This window comes from Ambystoma mexicanum, chromosome 3p, assembly GCF_040938575.1.
Source record: "Ambystoma mexicanum isolate Mex_15411 chromosome 3p, UKY_AmexF1_1, whole genome shotgun sequence".
NCBI classification, from domain to species: domain Eukaryota; kingdom Metazoa; phylum Chordata; class Amphibia; order Caudata; family Ambystomatidae; genus Ambystoma; species Ambystoma mexicanum.
The window spans coordinates 249,303,436-249,323,221 of record NC_090925.1 but is presented as its reverse complement, the minus strand read 5'-3'; the positions used below and the strand labels follow the sequence as shown (position 1 = coordinate 249,323,221).

The 19,786-nt window shown below is 48.8% G+C and overlaps 1 protein-coding gene across 1 annotated transcript in view; it reads right to left on the bottom strand.

Annotated features, from left to right (window-relative positions):
* Nucleotides 1-1,901: 1,901 nt before the first annotated feature.
* LOC138580303 (uncharacterized protein SCO4629-like) overlaps nt 1,902-19,786 on the bottom strand; it is a 94,294-nt gene continuing 76,409 nt past the window's right edge. Inside the window, exons 5-6 of the mRNA XM_069650722.1 lie at nt 8,875-9,057; nt 1,902-2,125 (exon numbers count right to left, since the gene is read on the bottom strand). Coding sequence (XP_069506823.1) covers nt 2,007-2,125; nt 8,875-9,057 — 302 coding nt within the window. The 3' untranslated portion in view covers nt 1,902-2,006. The remainder of the gene's footprint in view (nt 2,126-8,874; nt 9,058-19,786) is intronic.

Here is a 19,786-nt window from a genome sequence, read left to right as displayed (position 1 = left end):
TTAGACATGTACATTGGGGAGTTGGAGGGGCTATCCAGTCAGGGTCGGATTGACTCCTCTGCCTTTCAGCCCGTGGCTGGGCCGAAATCATCCCTGGGGAGTCGGGGCCGGTTTCTGGCCATGCCTGTACCGGTTTGGAAGAAAAAAAAATAAAAAAGAAATAAATACATGTTTAGCATTTTCAAAAAGCCTTTCATCCTTCTTAGATCGATAAATGCGTACCAACACAGGTTGGGTGATAATGTATGGATATTTGTTCGATAAAAAAGAGCTTAAGCGTAAGTGCTATACAATAACATTATCATTTGCCCTTGGACGTCTGCTTGGATTCACAGTAATTTAGTGTACTTGGGTACAATGCTATTTGATACCACTTCCTGTGTTGTCAAGGGGTAAAAGGTCGTGTTTCATCGCTTCCCGGGATGTCACTTTGGGGTGGGGTCAAATGACATCACTTCCGGTGATGTGACCAGAGGTCAAGGGTCGTGAGCCGAGGGGTGGGCCACTTTTTTTTGGGTGGCCGGGCCCATTTCTTGTCCCAGTCCAACCCAGGATCCAGTAGGTGTTTGCAAGAGAGTAAGGTATGGGAAGAATGAATGACTGGGATCTCAGCATGGGGTCACAGTACGTTGCCGGGGTATTGAGTAAGATGGGTGCGCCTTAGTGAAGGGATGGATGGCTCTTCAGCAGCTTCCTGAATTACAGGAGGATGCCGGAAAGTGGGATGTAAAGTACACAGCCTGTGGGCAAGGACTGAGAATTCTTATCTCCATGTTGGGTTCCCATGTGTGGTTTTGAACCCTGCCCTCCCCAGTCTTGCGAGGGATTGGTTGCTGGGGAGGGGGGGGGGGGGGGGGGGAGTACATTAGATAGCATAAGGTTCCCGTGCAGGTGATTTCCTCTTCATTGAGTTGGAGGCGACGCCCCTTGTCTTGAGAAAGGTGCAAGCTTCAATGAGCTAACCAGGTGATTTGGGTTGGCGCAATATGCTCAAATCTATGCATCCCGTTAAAGGGATGTGCGGCGGCATTAAGGACTCTTTTCATGGGGGCCAGAGATGAGCCTTTGAAGCTATTTTCAACTGGGAGACGCTTGTGAAAGCGGCAGAAGGAAGGGGAAGATATAGTCAGAGGTTCACTTGCCCCCTTCGTCCCCCCTCACCTCCATCCCAGTCAATTACAGTGCTACCTCCCTACTCACTGTCCCAACAGCACCTATTTTCACTGGCATGGTGGTGCAGTTGGATCTGGTGACAGGGGAGGACACTTGCAACAGCTCAAAGTTTCCTACAACTTTATGAGAGCACTATTGACCTGAAATAACTTGGCAAGGGAACAGTGTTGTTTAGAAAAAACTAAACACAAACAAGCATATGGTCAGAATCCCACTTGTATATCATTATTTCTCCAGGGCACTGTAAAACGGACTCATGGGAGCCAAGGCTGGGTGCTCGGGATAGGGGTTCCTTGGCATCAGCACCCTGGATGCCCCCCCACCCCCCCTTGCTTCAGCACACTGGATCTGTGACTGCAACTAAGAGGTTAAGCTCCAAGGGCCGCCCAGTGGCTCTATGGTTATGTACAGGGGGTCCATGGAACAGAGCTTGGAGTCTGCACCTGGCCTCCCGGGTGTGTCCACACTGGCTTCATTGGTGAGGTAGCTCGGTCAGAACTGGGCAGTCCATTCAGCAGGTTCTTCCACTGCCATGCTTCTGCGCCAATGCACCCTGCGCCAGCTGCCATGGCATTCCGGGTAAGTCTGGCATATACTCTTGCATGGTTGCCCTCTTGGGAAGACCATCCGGCCAGTCCAGCTGTTTGGGTCCTCCCACAACCCCAGAGGAACTGTGGGCTTTTGCTGGCCATGGTGTTCAGTAGAGAGCAGTGAGGCAGAGAGGAAGAGGAGATTATGCAGGGCTGGTTTATTCGTCCTCATCGGATCTCTGTAAGCAGCACTAATGCCAGAAGGGTGTCATGAGCGCATGCGTGTCTGCGAACACGTGGGGCTTATTTTGCCCGGTAGCCAATAGTCTGCAGTTCACTGTATGCCTCCAGCGCTTCTGGGGAGATGTGTTGCTCGACCTGAAAGCCTTTACTTGGGTAGTCTCGGATCCGCTCCACGGTAGCTGAAATAGGAGAGGAATCAGAACAGAGTGTTAACTGGGTTTCTTGTGAATTTCATGCAACACAATTGGCCAATATGTGCATTCGGATTGACAGCTATTGGAAAAAAGCTAAGATCAGCTTTCTCTACTGTCCCTTACAACCACATTGATCTGCCAGATCAAATGTGTAGCATCATGACTCGTTTTATTCAAAACCCTGAAGTCACCATTGGTGGCACCCTGAAAAATAGAATCAGACCACATTTAAACATTTAAATTAGTCCTCAAAATGAACCCTCAAATGTACTCCTGCGGTGAGCCATTTCAGAATGCATCCGTCTGATTGATGGCTGGCAGTGTGGCATTGTTCAGCTGGCAGTCCATCCTGCCTGAGAGCCAATATAGGGCTACATTGGGGCAATAGAATATTAATATCGCTGTGTGCTCGTGCCCTCCTGCCCGCTCAAACTTCATCCCCCATCCTGAAGGTGTGCAGAGAAATAGAGTAACACACTGAGCCCTCCCAGAGTGCCCATCTATTGCCTGTAGTCTCTTTGCAGACTTTAAAGTCTCCAGATATAACCTTGTTTAAACAGCAACACTCTGCTCTTGTGTGTTTTCAGCACTTTCACTGTTTTTATAGCGTTGCCCAATCGGCGGCACGGCTACTCCATGCATGTCCACATGCTTCCTACTCTTCTGGGAATGCATTATACGTCATGTTCTTTTCTTTGCATCCTGGGGCACGCAGCTTTGTTATCACCCGTTATAAACCTAGCACTACAAGTCCCAGAATGCAAAGACAACCAGGACTGGATCAGCATCCCCCAACTGCCATGGGGGATTTGAGCATATTTGAATAGCCATGTTGAGATGCATGTATGTGGGAAAAACATTTGAGAAGAACTGTGAAAGGAAAGTCTCAAGGAAAAGCCCACTAAACCTATTTGTATTTGCATTTGTATTTATTTTATTTATAACGCGCAATCCATCAGGCCCGGAGGCATCAGGGCTCAATTTGTACAAGGTTACAGAAATGCAAATATACAGAAAACATTACATACATTTACACAGAGGATCTATATACATATATTACAGTGGTTTCGGTGCCGCTAAGTAATAGCATAGGTCAGCAGGTCAGAGTATGTCAGACAGAGGCGCAGAGCCGGCCTTAAAGCTGGTCGAAGAGCCAAGATCTAGTATTGGCTTTGAAAGTGTTAAATGAGTCTTCAGCTCTGATTGTAGCAGGGAGGGAGTTCCATAACTTGGAGGCTAGGACAGGGAAACTTGAACCCCCTGCTTTTTGCAGTTTAAATCTAGGGATCGCTAGACAGTGGGACTGGGCAGTTCTAAGTTGTCGGGAGGATGAGTGGCACGACAGTCGACTACCGAGGTAGATCGGGGCTTTATTGGCCAGGCATTTATGCGTAAGGGCGAGTGTTTTGAGTGAAATTCTCTGCTTAACAGGTTGCCACTTTAACTTAGTTCTGGTTTCTGTGATATGGTGGTTGCGGGGAATGTTTAGGGCGGCACGAATGGCATTGTTTTGGGTGGTTTGGAGTTTATTCAGGTTCTCTTGGCTAGTGCCTAGGTAAAGAGCACTACAGTAATCAATTTTTGCCATGATAAGGGTTCTTGCTAGAGTGACATTGTTAGCCGTGGTGAGGAATGGTCTGCAAGCTGCAATGAGTTTGCACGTGTATGCAGACGCAGATCTGACAGCATTCGTTTGTCGGGTTAGTGATAGGGTGGCGTCAAGGTAGAAACCTAACGTTTTAGTATCTTTTGAGACTCGAATGTTATTACCGTCTATAGTGAATGACTGATAGGACGGTTCTAGTCTGCTCAGGCGTTGTGCAGTGCCCAAGATCAGGAGCTCCGTCTTGTCGTCATTTAGACACAACTGGTGTTGGGCCATCCAAGCTTGGATGACCAGGTAGACGTCATTAAGGGCCTTGGTGTCAGCTAGATAATCACCAGTGATGGGAATGAGTATCTGGGTGTCGTCCGCATAGTTAGTGTAGGAGACACCCAGATAGTCAAGCACATCAAAGAGTGGTTTCATGAAAATGTTATAGAGTGTAGGTGACACACGGGATCCCTGAGGTGCGCCACAGTGAATTGGGGAAGGGTCAGCGGCTGCGGATGGGGCAAAGACTCTCATCGATCTATTGCTCAAAAAAGATTTGATCCAGGCCGCAGCCGAGGATGAGAAGTTGGCAGCGGAGTGGAGGTGCTTGCAAAGGATCTGGTGGTTGACCAAATCAAATGCGGCTGAAAGGTCGAGAAGTAGTAGCATTGCTAGTTTACCCTGATCCTTTAATACCTCAATTTGGGTTTTAAGATCAATTAAAGCAGTCTCTGTCCCGTGTCTGGGGCGGAATCCGGATTGTCGTAGACCTAGCAAGTTGTTGGTTTCCAAATAGTTTTGGATCTGAAGGTATGCAGCACGGTCTAAGATCTTAAGCAGAAATGGGACAGTGGTGAAAGGTCGGAAGTTAGTGGGTATGCTTGGGTCTAGGGATGGTTTTTTAAGCAATGGGATCACCCAAGCGTTCTTCAGATTGTCCGGGACAATACCTGTCTTAAAGGAAGAGTTGATGAAGGCCGTGATGAATGGGGCCAACTCATGCGCTGAGTCCTTGATAATAGGGGCTGGGCACGGGTCACCTTGGCAGTTGGATGGCTTAATTCTCAGAATTAGATTTTCTACCTCTGCAACGGTAAGCGGAGAGAATGCGAAGGGCATGGTATTGGCAGTGTCTGGAAGGGTGGCCTTGGCGGGGGAATGAGTGCGGTTGTCACGCTTCAGGCTATCCTGCTTATCTTTCATTTTTGCTTGTAGTGTGGAGATTTTATTTAGTAAGGCTGCTTGGATGTTGGCACACCATTTACTATCTTTTAAGCACGTGTCGGGGGGGCAACTGGAGTTTCAAGCTCTTTTAGGATTTTGAAGAGTTCCTTTGAGTTTGAGTCAGCTTGTATAAAACGGTTGTTAAGAGATTCCTTTTTTTGCAGTGATGATAGCATCTTTATAAGAGAGTGAGGCTAGAAGGAAAACATCTTTATGCTCGTCCGAAGGGTGGCTTTTCCATTGATTTTCGGCACAACGTTTAGCTTTGCGGAGCATTCTTAACTGTGGGGTGAACCATGAATTAAGATGAGCTTGTGGTTTAGCCTTCCTGAGTTTGATAGGTGCTATGGAGTCAATGGCCGTTAGCATTGTTTGGTTGTAGGTGTCTGCTAAGGAAGTCGGATCAGAGCATGTGTTGGTCGCTGCATTAAGGGTCGGGAGTAACAATGGGAGGAGTTTCTCCTTAGTTATGTCTTTTTTGCTTCTAGTCGGGAGTGCTGGGGCTAATGGTGACGGAATTCGTGGGGTTGCTTCAATGTTGAAGGTTATGATGTGATGGTCAGACCATAAACAGGGTATTGTTAAGAACCTTAATATTGCAATTGGAGCCAGCTAACCAGTCAAGTGCTGGTTCTTGAACGCACCTGTGTGCGTTCTTATTTTCCTCTGCCAGGGGATGGCAGTCAGCGGGTGCCCCCCTTAGCAGGGAAGCCCACCAAGGCTGGGCCTTATGGAGGAAAAAGGGGGCGGGGGAAAGGTTGACAGGGTTGAATGGAAAGGGTCAAGAGGAAATGACTCACGGCAGAGCACCAGAAGTAGGGTGCCTATCCTAATGAGAGGTATTTAAAGCCTCATGGGACACGAGATTGCCCTCGTTGAAGTCCCACTCACCCACACCTCAATGTTGCAGGATCTGTCAGACGTTTGTAATTGTCTGATGTCAATTTCATAGGTTTGCCCAGCGGATGTTACATGGTGCATCCCTTTAGGAAAGCACTGGCAGAAACCCCCAGGGTACTGCACAGCCAACAGATTATAATTCCGGCGCCCAGGGGTACAAGACTCCGGGGGAGCCCTGAACAAAAGCAGAAGGATAAGGATGGTTTGGAAGTCCTTCCAACCCCAACATCGCCAGAGGTCGGGGGGTGAGGGGATTGGGACGACATGAAGATGTCACAAATGCAGCAAGAATGAATTGAAAAGAAACAAGGGGGATGTTGATGAAATAATACAAGAACAAGTAATGGAGGTATGAGAGCAAGAAAGAGCAGGGGGTAAACTGAGGGTAAGGGGCAAAGGGAAGGGAGTGGGCATGCAGGGGAAGGTGCAGGGGGTGGATTGGTAGGTTGGCTAGACGGTGAGGGCAACAGGAAGTAGTTTGACAGATTCGGGGGTGCTGAGGAAGGGGAGAGGGAGAAGGGAGAGAACGGGGAGGCGTAGTAGAGCGATTAGAAAGTGGGACGGGCAGTGGAAGAAGGGCTCGAATTGGGGTAAACCCGCATTGATGGCGGTGACAGGGGTTGTTGAAAGGGATTACGGGGCTAAGGAGCTGGTTGGGGCAGAATCGGGGGAATCCAGGGAGCATAGGGTTGGGATGGGGTGCAATACACAGGCTAGAGGGGAGCGCCCGATGGAAGTAATGCAAGCAGGGTACCCACTGGGACACCGACCAGGGCAACTCTTGGGGGGTGAGGGTTTGGCATGCTCTCTGATAGAATGAACTGGAAAACAACGAAATGGGAAAATAAATAAAATAATATAAAACATAATATGGCCCTGGGCTGAGAGGGATGGTTTGGCAGACCGCGGGGTTGACCCAAATGGAACTTAAGGATCCAGGCGGGGGAGGGGGGGGTTGCAAGGAAGCCACGCCCGGCACAGAGGTGTGGAGGCCAAACGGAACACCTGTAAGATAACTCCTGCCTTAATAAAGCTTGCTCAGCATATTAAACTTATCCGCCTTAGTAAATCGGAATTTACTGCTTTACTTTTCGCCACTATTTGTAGAGTAAATCCATCTCCACGTGCAACGCTGCACTGTGAAATTTGCCCCCATCTTTACCACAAACTGCATTAAATGCAGTAGCTTGCCCACGAGGTCTGACTTTCAAAGATGGCCACACAACCACAGTAGTGGGCTTGTAACTACTGCTGCCCTGCATGGCCCCATAGGATTGGCTGGAGCCTCCTATTTACCTTCACCCCATTCGCCGGCAGGCGGGAAGCCGGCATGCCCTCTAAAGCAGGACATCGAAGGCTCTTTGCTTCCTGTCCTGAGCCTGTCACGAGCCGGACAGAGCCCAGGGCAATACTCCATGCTAGTCTCACACCCACCAGGAACCACATTCCCTCCCTCCACTGACCAGTTTGTGACCTGGTAAGACTTCCAGACTCTGTGCTATTGAACTCTAAATACGGCGCCTGCATCACCCCGAGTTCATTGTAACCTGCAATCAATATTAAAGTGCACGTTGTATTACAATATTCACTTAACTAAAATATTTCAGTTGCAGTTTGTTTATGACCGCTCTGACAACCCTACGATTCCTTGCCTCAGCACCTGCGCCCACACTGCTGTGTAATTACGCCTCATTTAACCTGCAGCCCTCGATATATTATGCTTATCTACATCTCTGCAGGCAGCTGTAGACCACTTTGTTTTTCCTTTCTACGCAGCCAGCTTGCTTCCCCAGTGCGACGCTCTGCTATTTCTACCTCGTATCTTGTTCGTGCCCGACTTGTAACGGCATCAAACTTCCTGATCTGACTCTGCCACACTTGTGCCCACACTGTATTGCATATCTGTATCGTATATCCAGCCTGCCTGGGCATTGGTTACTACGTTGCCTTGGCCACTGCCATACTGTAAATTCATACTCCTTTCACCACGGACCCCTTGCTACACTAATCTCACCACTGTATAACTAGTTTACAGTCCAGACGCTAATGTCATCTTTGTCTATTATATGCTATTAGTGCATATTTAGTTTGCAGCCCTGACGCCATGTTTAACCATGCCCAGCTCGAATTCTGCCCTCTCTAAATTCTGCTCGTAGCCCTTGAAGCGTGTTGACCTGGGAATATACTGAATTACTTGATCCTACTCATCCAACCGGACCCACATTTCTCCTGGCCCGCACCCCTGTGCCATGTTAACTCGTGACTTTCTGCATTCCGCCCACAGTGTCCATGCCACAATGATTACCACTGTGCATCTAACTCACACCCTGGTGTCATGCTGTAGCATTCCCATCTCAAATCTTTGACTAGCTAATTTCTGGCGCCAGTCATGCGCCACATTGATCTGTGAACATATTGTATTTTGACATCAGCTCTGCCCTGCGCCCAAATTGAATTGTGTTTACTTCACATCTAGCCTGTACGAAGTGCTTCCTGCTTTCTTCCACTAAATGACATTTGGGTGCCTGCATATGAGACCCAAGGTATTGCACCTAGTTTATACTGTGATTTTTGAATTTAGGTGAACATCCACTGTTGAAATTGCACCTACCTGTTTGCACATTGCATTCTTAGCCTATACTGTGACTTTTGAATTTAGGTGAACATCGACTGTTGAAATTGCACCTACCTGTTTGCACACTGCAGCTTTAGCCTATACTGTGACTATTGAATTTAGGTGAACCCCCACTGCTGAAATTGCAACTACCTGTTTGCACATTGCACTTTTAGCCCATACTGTGATGTTTGATTTTTGGTGAACCCCTACAGCTGAAATTGCACCTACTTGTTTGCACACTGTAGCTTTAGTCATGAACAGGATTGTCAAATCTAGATGCCCTGCTGTAGCATGTATGCATTTTAGTCCTGAAAAAGATTGTCAAATCTAGATGCCACCCTGCTATTGTCGCCCAACATGCGCATTACCAAGACTTGCCTGAGGATGTGGCGTTCTTACCCAGCATGTATCCAATCAGCTTGGCCAGGCCCCCCGCAGTCTCGTTGTGATACTCCTCGATTCCCAGGGTCGGGGAGGTGACGAGAGCCTGGGTGTTCTCCTTGTCGCCCGGCCACTGCCGCAGGAAGGTGGCCAGGACCCTCCGCTCCATAAACGGTTGCTGCACCAGAATCACTCGGTTAGCTGCAGAGAAAGAGGAGAGTCAGGCCTGAATGAGTGATCATGCGCTGTGTGGTTTGGGGGTACACAGCACAGGTGATGAGCCAGACAAATAACAGGCATTGAATAAAAACAGCGAGCTAGGCATGCTGCATAAGGAAGGCTCTTGAAGCTGTGAGCTTGAGGCCTTTGAGTTTAGCATGAGCTTTCAAAACAGTATTACTCCCTTCACTAGAAAGAACACTGAGATGTAACAAAGAGTGGAATAGGTGTGGTTTACAAGCTTTGTGCTACTTTTGTAGGTCAAACAGGCATCACTACTAAACACAAAATGCACCACTCCACAGCACACCATAGCTCTCAACTTTTGTGTTGACCAGACAGGTGAAATCAGGTGTTTTTGTTTTGGGTGAATGAGCGCTCACTTTAGTCTGTAGACGGGTTGGGGCCCTGTCGCGATCATGACCCATCAGGGTCAGGTGAGAGTTAACAACCTCTGATATGCTCGTACAAGACCACGCACAACAACCCGACATTTTTTTTATTGAAGTGCCAAGAGGTTATATATGTGTTGACGGAGGACGCCCCTGGTGACAGGGCACACCCTACGTCATGGGTAGTAATAAAAGCACGCACACGCCCCAGCACGGGATGCAGTCCCGATAACAAGACCGTGGGTGGCGTGTTACAGAAGCTACAGAACATTTTATATGGGGGTGGGCGATCTGTATACCCCCGCTTCCCAAACATGTGCAGGTGCCTACAGGGGCATCGGGGTGCCCCAGCGGTGCTACCTACACACGACCACAGGGCACAAAACTGCGATGCCTGCATCCCACATGCCCCGGCTGAGACTTCCTGGCCAGCGAGCGCACACTCTTGCCCGGCTCAGCCTGGGCGCACAAGACTCTGTATTGCCGCCCAGTCGCCTACGACCAGCCTGCCTCCCCATAGCCAACGGTTGGAGGTCTCCTGGAGACACCTATCTCTGTGTCAGCTGATGCTACCCCACATGACCGGTCTGCCGGTGTGGTGGGGACTGGTGCTCCACGTGGCATACGGACAGAGCTGTAAGCGGCCTGAGGGCTCCCTCATGCACGACTGGGGCGGCAAGTCGGGATAGCTCACTGCATCCCACGGTGATATGATATAAGTCATTTGTATTGTAATTGTAATTGGTTATTTATAGCACGCTTAATACCCACAGGTTTCTAAGCGCGGACCCGGGAATCAAACCTGTGTTGCTACGCGTTGTCTTGCTTCCAAGGCGAGCGTGTTACCCCTGAGCTATCCTCCCGAGCGCGCCTGTACACAAGTGTTTCTAGGCGCGAAGCGCGGGTGGAGTGTGACAATGTCCATTTTTAAAAGGTGAGCAGGCCCCGTCACCTGCCCTCTCCCCAACAGTCCAGCAGGTGGCTTATGGCCCTGTCTACAGGGTGCTCGTGAGACCATGCCCTAGGGCACAAAAATCGTCTCTTGCCAAGGGTGAAACCAAGGTTTACGGCCCAGTCAGGGTGCTCCTGCCGTCAGACTTTGTCTGTTGATTCCTGGCGCCACCCGGGCACAGAGAGGAACCATGGCCATCGAGATGAGGGGGATGGGTTCTCATCAACTTCTCAAACACCATCAAAGGCCAGAAAGACGGAAGACGAGGCAAAGAAGTCCAAGATGCTGTTTGCTGCTGGCAGTGAGGTCCACCAGTTATTCAAGACACTTCAGGTCAGAGATCAGTCGTATGAAGTGGCCAAAGAGGTAATGGTCAACAGGGACTATGAATGATTTAGCCTACATCAGGCCCATTGAGACACCTCGGAATCCCTGGATGCCTACCAAGCTTGCCCTCCCCAGGATGGTGGTGTCATGACGGCTGAAGGATGAAGCAGACGATATTCGGGCACATTACCAGCCCTGTGCTTTATCACAGCTACAACATCAGATTCTGAAGGAGCCCGACATCCAGATGAACCGCATACTCAAGCTAGGTAGGGTTCACGAGCTGTCGGCAGCCAGAGCTGAACATATGGAAGAGGCCTCCAGGCATGAGTGGTCAGAAGAGGCCCATGCCGTCTCCACGAAGGGCCCATGCAACCAAGCCAACCCAAGGAACCAACAAGGTGCACCACGACTGCTGGACGACCAACGGCAGAATTGTAAAGGCTGTGGTGGAGGCGGGCACCCTCATGCCCAAGCATGCCCAGCTAAGGGCCAAACCTATGGGCAATGCACGAAGCCCAACCACTTCGTCAAACTGTGCCACGCCCCGTGGCTGATACAACAGCCCAACTGTCCCCACAGACAGCTCCCCACCCCCAGCAGCAATGTGTTGCAGCAGTGGAGGATGCTCGAGACTCCATGCTATCCAGGCTGGAGGGAGCAGAGGATGTTTTCTTCGTGTCTGCTGTGTGCCTCAGTGCCCAGAGGAGGTGCCGCCAGCCAAGGTATTCAGTGTCCGTACTGTAGAGAAGTAGCCAAGTACCCCCACCTCAACCACGTCGCCCATATTGCCTATATGTTGAGAGCCAGAGTGTGAGACACGTGCGGTACCAGTAAGAATACTGCTACCAAAGAGAATCCTGGAAGCAAGGTTCCCATTGAGAAAACCATACCTCCATATGAGAAAATACGATGGCCATTTGAATGAAATCCCGGAAGAAGCAGAGCAAATGAACGACCAAGATGAATGGTGACGTCATACAGAGTCGAGCTGACGTACATAGAAGGGATGCAGACACAAGAGACTGAAGATATTCTATAAGGCAACAAGAAAGTATCAAGGATAAGTGACATCTTGGGACCAAGGTGAAGAAGCTTATACCGCAGAAATGAAGATATCAAGCTATTTTACATGTGTACCGAAGCAGAGAAACACAAGCAGATGAAGTATTCTTGAGGCTAGCTTTATAGTGAATAGATTGCGGCATGCGCCAATATATACATATATGCATAAGTGAGTAAAGGATGGATGTTTCCACTATGTGTTATAGCAGAGCTGGACTAAAAAAGGAAGGCCTCATTTACAGTGTGTCGCAGTAAGAAAACAGATGAATTAAAAGTGAATCTCAGAAAGGCTAGGTTGGATGAGCCAAGCCAAAAAGCCAATGTCTTATCAGGCTGGACAGAGCTGACATTGGATATAAAAGTGTGTGAAAGAACAAGCTCCTGTTCAGAAGGCATGAACAAAACAAGGAAGACGTCAGAGGTCTATTAGAAAATAGTATTTTTAATACGCTAAAGGCTTGAAATCATGGTCTACAGTCACATGGACAGATGAAGTTGGACGAACAGGACTATCACACCTACGCCTGAGGGCAGAGCGTGCCTTCACTGCCCTGAATTCCCCAGAGCTAAGAACACTCCCAAGGACAAGTTCAAAGACTTAATTGACAGCAGACCACTGAGGTGATGATAGATGAATATGCTAATTGGTGGGAAGCTCTGTTTTAGACGAGCTCACCAGCACTTGGATGTCCAATCTGCGTGCTGCTAGTTGTAGGTGGAAAAGTACTGATGAAGGTTAGAGTGCCAACCAATTGTAAGGGACTGCGTAATTACGGGTCCTATAGTTTGTAGAGCCAATGGTACGTCGTGTATTTAGTGACATTCATGGTGGCCATTTTGAAGGGAGGGCTTAGTTGCCCCACCTGATGTTAAGAAACCAATTACTTTAATTCACTGTCCTATACTATTATAGGACGTATACTTAGACATTCCCTTAGACCCAGTCACTTTCTCCAATAGGTTTTTGTAGTTTGCCACGTAGGATGACGTTCGTTATACGTAGGTTAATGTCATCAATGATGATTTTTTGCTATAAAAGATTGCTTTTTTTTGTAATGCATTGGGGGAATTTGCGCTGAGACATCCATTGATGTCCGTTGTACTCCCGGTTTTAGATAATTGATATTAAAACAGTTATCCTTTTTGCCAACTACCTGAGACGTTTTGATTATTGATCTAAGAGTAAGCTCTGCATCCCCATCCATCTCCAGGGTAGTGCTACTTATCTTAAAGGGCTGGAGATCACCCAGTTCAGTACTCTCCACGTCCATGCCAATTCTGATTGACACAGGGGCATTAGTGAATGTCATGCCGTCGTTACAGTTCCGACGCCTGAAGCCAGCCCCGAGTTGGCCAAGCAATGGATTTGGATCTTCACATATGGCGGGCCCATCGCTCTGCTGCTATATGGGGCTTTTCACATGTGGGGGGTTCAAAATCGACTGTCAGTCTTGGCGGGGATTCTACGCGACGCTGGTCGCGACTGACAGTCTCCTAAGCTACTCATTGGTGGAAGATCTGGGTCTGGTCTGCTTCGCCTTCCAGGTCTACCGACGAGACGTGGACCCACTACTGGCAGATTATGGCATGCTCTTAAAAGGCATGGGCTGCCTGGATCTGCAGGGGGCCAGGATCTTCTCCATGACTGATCTGAAGGCAGGTTATCACCAAGTGCTGCTGCATGAGAACTCTCCCTCTATTAGCACATTCTCCTCGCATATCGGGTAGTTCCATTACAAGTGCCTGAGCTTCTGCCGCCAAAGTCTTCCAGCACACATTGAGGGTTGTGCTGGCACAGATTCCAGGCATCCTGAATGTGTGCGAGGATGTCGTCATCTTTGCTGCCTCGGAGGCTGAACACGTGGAGAGGCTGAAGGTTGTACTCCAATTCTTACAGGAGCATGGGCTGATGCTCATCCAACGCAAGTGTGGTTTCCTGCAATCAAAGGTGGACTTCTTTGGGTTTGTCTTTCACCAGCAGGTCTTATCTCCAGACAGTGCAAACATCAAAGACATCAAAGGGGCGGCAGCCCCGGCCTCCCCATCAGAGGTGCAAAGCTTCCTGGCGATGGTGACATTATATGGGACCCTCTTAGGGTTCTCACAAAGATCAGGACTGGAAGTGGGGTCTTGAGGAGCAGCACACATTTGTTGGCATCAAGGAAACCCTCACTGCAACTCAATCTATGGCATACGTGGACCTATCCAGAGACACAGAGCTGGCGGTAGGATGCTAGACCGGTGGGTGGGGTTAGGGGCAATGTGGCTGCAGGTGGATCCCGAGAGCAACAGGCGGCCAGTGACCCTTGTGATTAAGGCCCTATCTCCCATGGAACGAAGGTACTCGCAGATTAAGAGGGGGGCCCTGGTGGTTCGGTGGGGCTGCCAGCATTTCCCCTCTACATCTTTGGACATCCGGAGACCATTTCTTGGGCCACAAACCACTGGTTCCTATCATGCAAGGGTCGTGCAGAGACACCCCCCCATGAGGTTGGAGAGATGGCTGCTATAGATACATCAATATGGGGCGACTACCCCATTCTTGTTGGGAGTGGACGATCTCAGGGATTACCTGTCCAGGCACCCCCTTCCGCTTCCCAGTACCGCGGACGAGGTAGGTCAGGGCACGGAGGGTTCGGTGAAGATGATCAGGGCCAGCCTTAACTGCCTAAGCACCCTGGGTGGCAAAACAAAAATGTGGTGCCCCCATGTCCCCTCAAGTGCGCCCCATGTCATGCGGGGGAGGTGAGTGGCAAGTTTTTCAATAGACACTCATCAGCTCCCTATAGATATTAAATGCGCTCCGCTCTAAAGAGTGGAGCGCATTTAATTTCAATAGGGCACCTACCACGCCAGCTTGGGGGAGACCTTGAAAGACTCCCCTGAACTGCCGTGGCGGGGGACTAATTGGAAGGGGGGCCCAGGCAGTCGCCCGGGCTGCCCACTCCTAAGGCTGTCTCTGGTGACGATCATGAGAGCGGTGGTGCCCAAGTCCATGTCCCTAGCAGAAGTCAGGGAATCGGTCGGAGCAAGGGGAGGTGAAGACGATGGTCAGCTGCCCGAGCAAGAAGAGGTGGACCCGACTAGGTACCCCAAGAGACAAGAAAGAAAGATCTCAGACAAATTCAAGGACTAAGTGATGGAGTGATGTCTGACGCTGGTTGCCAGATGAGGAAAGTTTGCTCTGCTGCTCCAACTGAGGATACAATTTCGTGTTGAAAGCGGTGCTCGTGTGATTGGTTTGGTTATAACGTTGATAGAGACGTTGTGAATTAGACGCCCCTGGTGACGGGGCACGCCCTACGTTACGTGTAATCCCGCGGGTAATAATAACATTATTCAATAGGTACGGCAGGCGTCTTATTGTTATTAGGAGGAGACCTCCAGCTTGGAGGAGACCTTGAAAGACTACCCCGAGCTGGTGTGGTGGGGGGCTAATGGCAGGGCGCTCCATGCGGTCGCCCTGCCCGAAGGCCGGCTCTGCGCACCAGCACGGGATTGGGGGTGGGAGCAGTCCATATAACGAGAGAGAGAATATATATATACCCCAGGGGTGCACTGCCCTGCAGAGGACGCTCTATATGGGGCCCAGTGCTATCTCGCAAAAAGTAGCAGTATCCTTTCGCTTACTCTTGCTCAACACACACACCATTATTGGCCTTTACTGATCCAGCTCTATTCACGAGATTACAAATGCATTTAGCGCCACCTAATGGATAAGCACAGAATTGAAAGCGTTCATTAGGTTGGACCCAACTGCCGACATGCTGCATTGCTACTGTCAAGTATCACGTGAGTTGCCTTCTGACAGAGCGCCGAAAGGACTAGACTTCTGAACTTTGAAAAGCGGAAGTGGAGGGAGATGGGGCTGGGAGGAATGATTGACGGAGCATGCACGAATGTGTGTGCACACGTACACGCTCCAGAACAGCCTAGCGGTGCCATATAACACCAATTCCTGATTTATAATGCGCTCTAGGTACAAAGTACAGTTCGCGACGCAAAGGAGGAAAATGGGACGTGCGTTTGGGGGAGAACAAGGCACGACTGGACTTGGGGGTTGGAGGGCGCATTCAAGAACATAGGGGTGTTCAGTGTCTCCCTGAATTTGAGCTGGTCAGGGTCCGTTACCTATTGCGAGTGTGAACGCGTCTCGACCATCAGGTGTGCGATATACAAGCGTTATTGGTGATTTTGCACATCAGTGCAATGATCCAGATACACATGACCCTAGTGGATTGGAGGGAGTTGGGGGAGGAGAGTGTTCAATCTGTGATGGGGTGAGTGTTTGATTAAAGGGTTTACTGTTCCTTCCGGGGGCGCAGGATGACGGGAGCCTGTTGCAGGGACAGCGCAAGGGCCTTTTAAATTTCTTCAGTTGAAATTGAACTCGAGCCTCTGGGGAGGAGGCGGGAAGCAGCTGCTTCCTTGTTGCCAGTATTATAAATCAAACATAATACTTCTTTGATTCAAAACATTAAATGTGCGCTTTGCAGCCGACACGTTTTGGGCTGCTTGTGCTGGTGCCCGCATCTCATCACCTATCCTAGGCCCTGCAGTATCTCGCAGCGATCTTATCAACTTGTTGCCCTTTTACACCGGTTTTGACTACATTAGCACCCTTTGCTGATAAAGAGAGCTTAATAGCTTTCCAGTGTACATTTGGGGCCCAATTCAGAGGCTAGACCAACATTAGAAAAACATATTCCAGCTTGCACTGCCTCCGGGGCTACCAGGCACTTAGGGGCTGTAACTGTAAACCGACTGTTGCTTGTTCTCCTTGCACTGCTCAGAGCCGCGCTGCACTGGCTGCACTTACTCAGCATTGCTGCCCTGTTTTCCCCTGCCCTCTCCCTTGCACCCCCCTCCCTTTCCCCTTGCACTTCTAGTTCTCGCACTTGCACGATATGAATGACACAAGGCCTAGTAAGATTGTTTGTCTTCCCTCCCTTGTCTTGTCGCGCCTAGAAACACTTGTGTAGGGGCGAATTATAAATGACTTATCATATCATGAAGGAACACCACATTTTCTAAAAGCACCATGTTCCGCAAATGAAAGAATGTGGTGCACTGATATGAAAGCCTCACCCTCTTTCATTTCCCCAATTTACGGCCTGACAACAGCCCCAATGACCACCAGTAACGCAGGGCAAACACTGCAAGGGCTTTTTCCTTGTAAACGCCCAACTTTATTTACATTCAATAGCAAAAGGAGTTAAAGTACTGCCCCTGCAAAGTGTGATTAGCAACTGCACAAGCCCTTTCTGTATAAGATAGACATTTATCAGATGGCAGCACCACTTTTCTGATTTACTGACGGCTCAAGGGCACTTTCAAAATTAATAGAAAAGTGGCAGACATTTTAGAAATGCTCGCAGTGACACTGGTGCACATGCTGTCCCCCCGCAACGACAGATATTCAGCAGCTTTTGCAGCTGGAAAGTTCCCCCTCCAATCGGGCCACCTATCTCAGCATGGTGGTGCTGGAAACTGGAGGGGGAGAATAGATCGCTGACTGCTTCATTATACTGGGATCATTGGCCATCATTTGGATCTGCTATGGATCGCTTTCATTTCAAGAATTTCTAGAACACTGTGGAATGTTTTGTAGGAGTTTTTCTGCGATCAGAAGCCGTATGTACTCAGATATTCAGAATGCTTTTATTGACGAACAAGTGCCACTTTGACGTTCCTACTTGCAGCTTAGTTCATCATAAAAGCTTAAGTGTATGGGATTCTAATGAAGGATGTTGACAAATGTATAGCAAATCAGCCGCTATTCTTCAACCACTATAACTACACACTTTCGGAGGATAGACGCGTCGGCTAGTCAGGTTGGGGTCTTAATGAGAACTGTACTTATACCATCTTGGAGCCTCTACTTCGAATTAGGCTCACGGTAAAATTGTCATTTTTGGTTTGGAGGGAGTTTTGCTCATTTTCATTCTGTTTAGTTTTAACGATCTGTCCAGATTATTTAAATAGGGTCTGCAGGCCAACTATAGATTGCACAATCATATGGCCTTTAGGACTGTTGTGCATTCTTCGGAAGTAAAATAAAATCTAGCATGAGATGAAGACAGAACCAATACTTAAGAACTGGTCACTGTCATGGTGCCAGGCTGTCAATTTTGAATCATTCGATTGGACAATGCTATCTCCTCCCTACCCTGTTTTACCCACCAACACTTATATTTTTAAACCGTCTGTTCTCGTCTAGGCCACCCTCTGTCCTCAGGCATGACCGTCCCATAATTCATGTTCTGGGGTTTGACCGGCGGTTCAAGTGTACCCCGAACCACTCCAAAGCACCTTTACACTTCAGAACATTCACTTCTCTGCTACATGACAGACCTACAGTATGGGCCAATTAACAAGACTGACATACACGCATGCTATTCCACTACCTCCCCCCTTTTTTTCCTGTTGCACTGATTCTTCCTTTCCCATCCCCTTATGTTTCCCTTGCTCTTATTCCTTCTGCAGACCAAGCTCTGGATCCCTCCTGGGGGGCACAACACACCAACCTGCGGATAAGGCTGGGCATTCTGATACTCTGGAGATGTTGATTTGGCACAAAACAAAAGCCTCATTCCATATCCATGGAAGGCGCAGCGTAAATCTCCCCTTTTTAAGACAAACTCGCCTCTGCATTGCAGTACAACATACATCTCTATTTTGCACTGTGTTCTCCTGTGACTCTGTGCTTGTGCTCTGGTTATTTTCTCTGTGGAGCCTGTGAACTGCTAAGAGTCTTTCCACTCTTTCTGCTGCCAGGAGGCCAGAGCTTAAAAGCTCCAGAACACCCGGAGTGCGCAGTGTGTTCCTGTGGTCACCGTCATTTGGTGGTTTTGAGGTGCGGCTGATTTGGATAATCTCGGACCAGAAACAAGTTTTCATCCCCTTCGATTTGATCCTTATAAGGTATGCCTTTTTAACTTGCCTATTACCATGCATGGCTTACACAGGTTGACATCCAAGACGGCGGAGCCGCTTCATGTCAATTGTAAGGCAGTCCCTCTTCCTCCTATGCTAGTGGGGGGGGGGGGCAGGAAGAGGTGCCTGCCCCTGTAAACCTGGATCAATCAAGTGCTCTCTTGCAGCTGAACCTATCTCCACCTAATGACAGGGGGGTCTGTCTCGATCGGCTGTGTCAGGGAGTATTGCTGCCTTGAAACCGAAGGAAGGAATTTGATCCCTTACCCACACGGACCCAAACGATTTACGGGATTGCCTCGACTCTAATCGAATATCAGATGTTTCAATTCTGGTGCCTGTTATCTCCTCTGAATTGGCAAAAAGGGTCTGCCTTTCACTAAGGGTCTCGACACAGCAGCAACAAGGATACGTTTCCTGCCCAAATCGCAAACTGGAGGTCCAGTTATTTAGATCAACTCAGACTTTTACACCAGTGCATTTTTGTCGGGATGAGGATTCCCCATTGCATTCCTTAAGATCTTTGATCAGGGTTTTTGATCGACCTGGTCCTGACTTTTCTAATTGCTCCTCTCCCAAGTCCGAAAAGGCCCCCAAGCATTCCCATGATCAGCGAACTTCATCATTTTCTCCAACTCATGTGCCTCTGGATACACAAGCTATTGATGCTTTTTCTTTCCCTCTGTTGACTCGGATCCTTGACTCAATGGACAGAGGTCATGATGTAACACAGTTCGAACTACATGAGGTTCGCGCTGTTTTAAAGCGCCGAGTAGAGAAGATGAATTTTATTGAAGGGTTTGTAACCATGCTGGGCATGACGGACTCAAGCAGAGCTAAATATGCAGGCTCTGATCATAAACCTGTATCATCTGTCACTTGTCAAACATCTTTTCTAGTGCCTAATGTTGGTGATGAGATCAAATATGATTTAGCTTCTCTTCATGATAAACCTTCCCTGATGTTAGTAACAGGTGTTCAACCAGGAGCAATAGAAGGAGATAATAATGCTTTAGCACCAAATAACAGTACTATACCA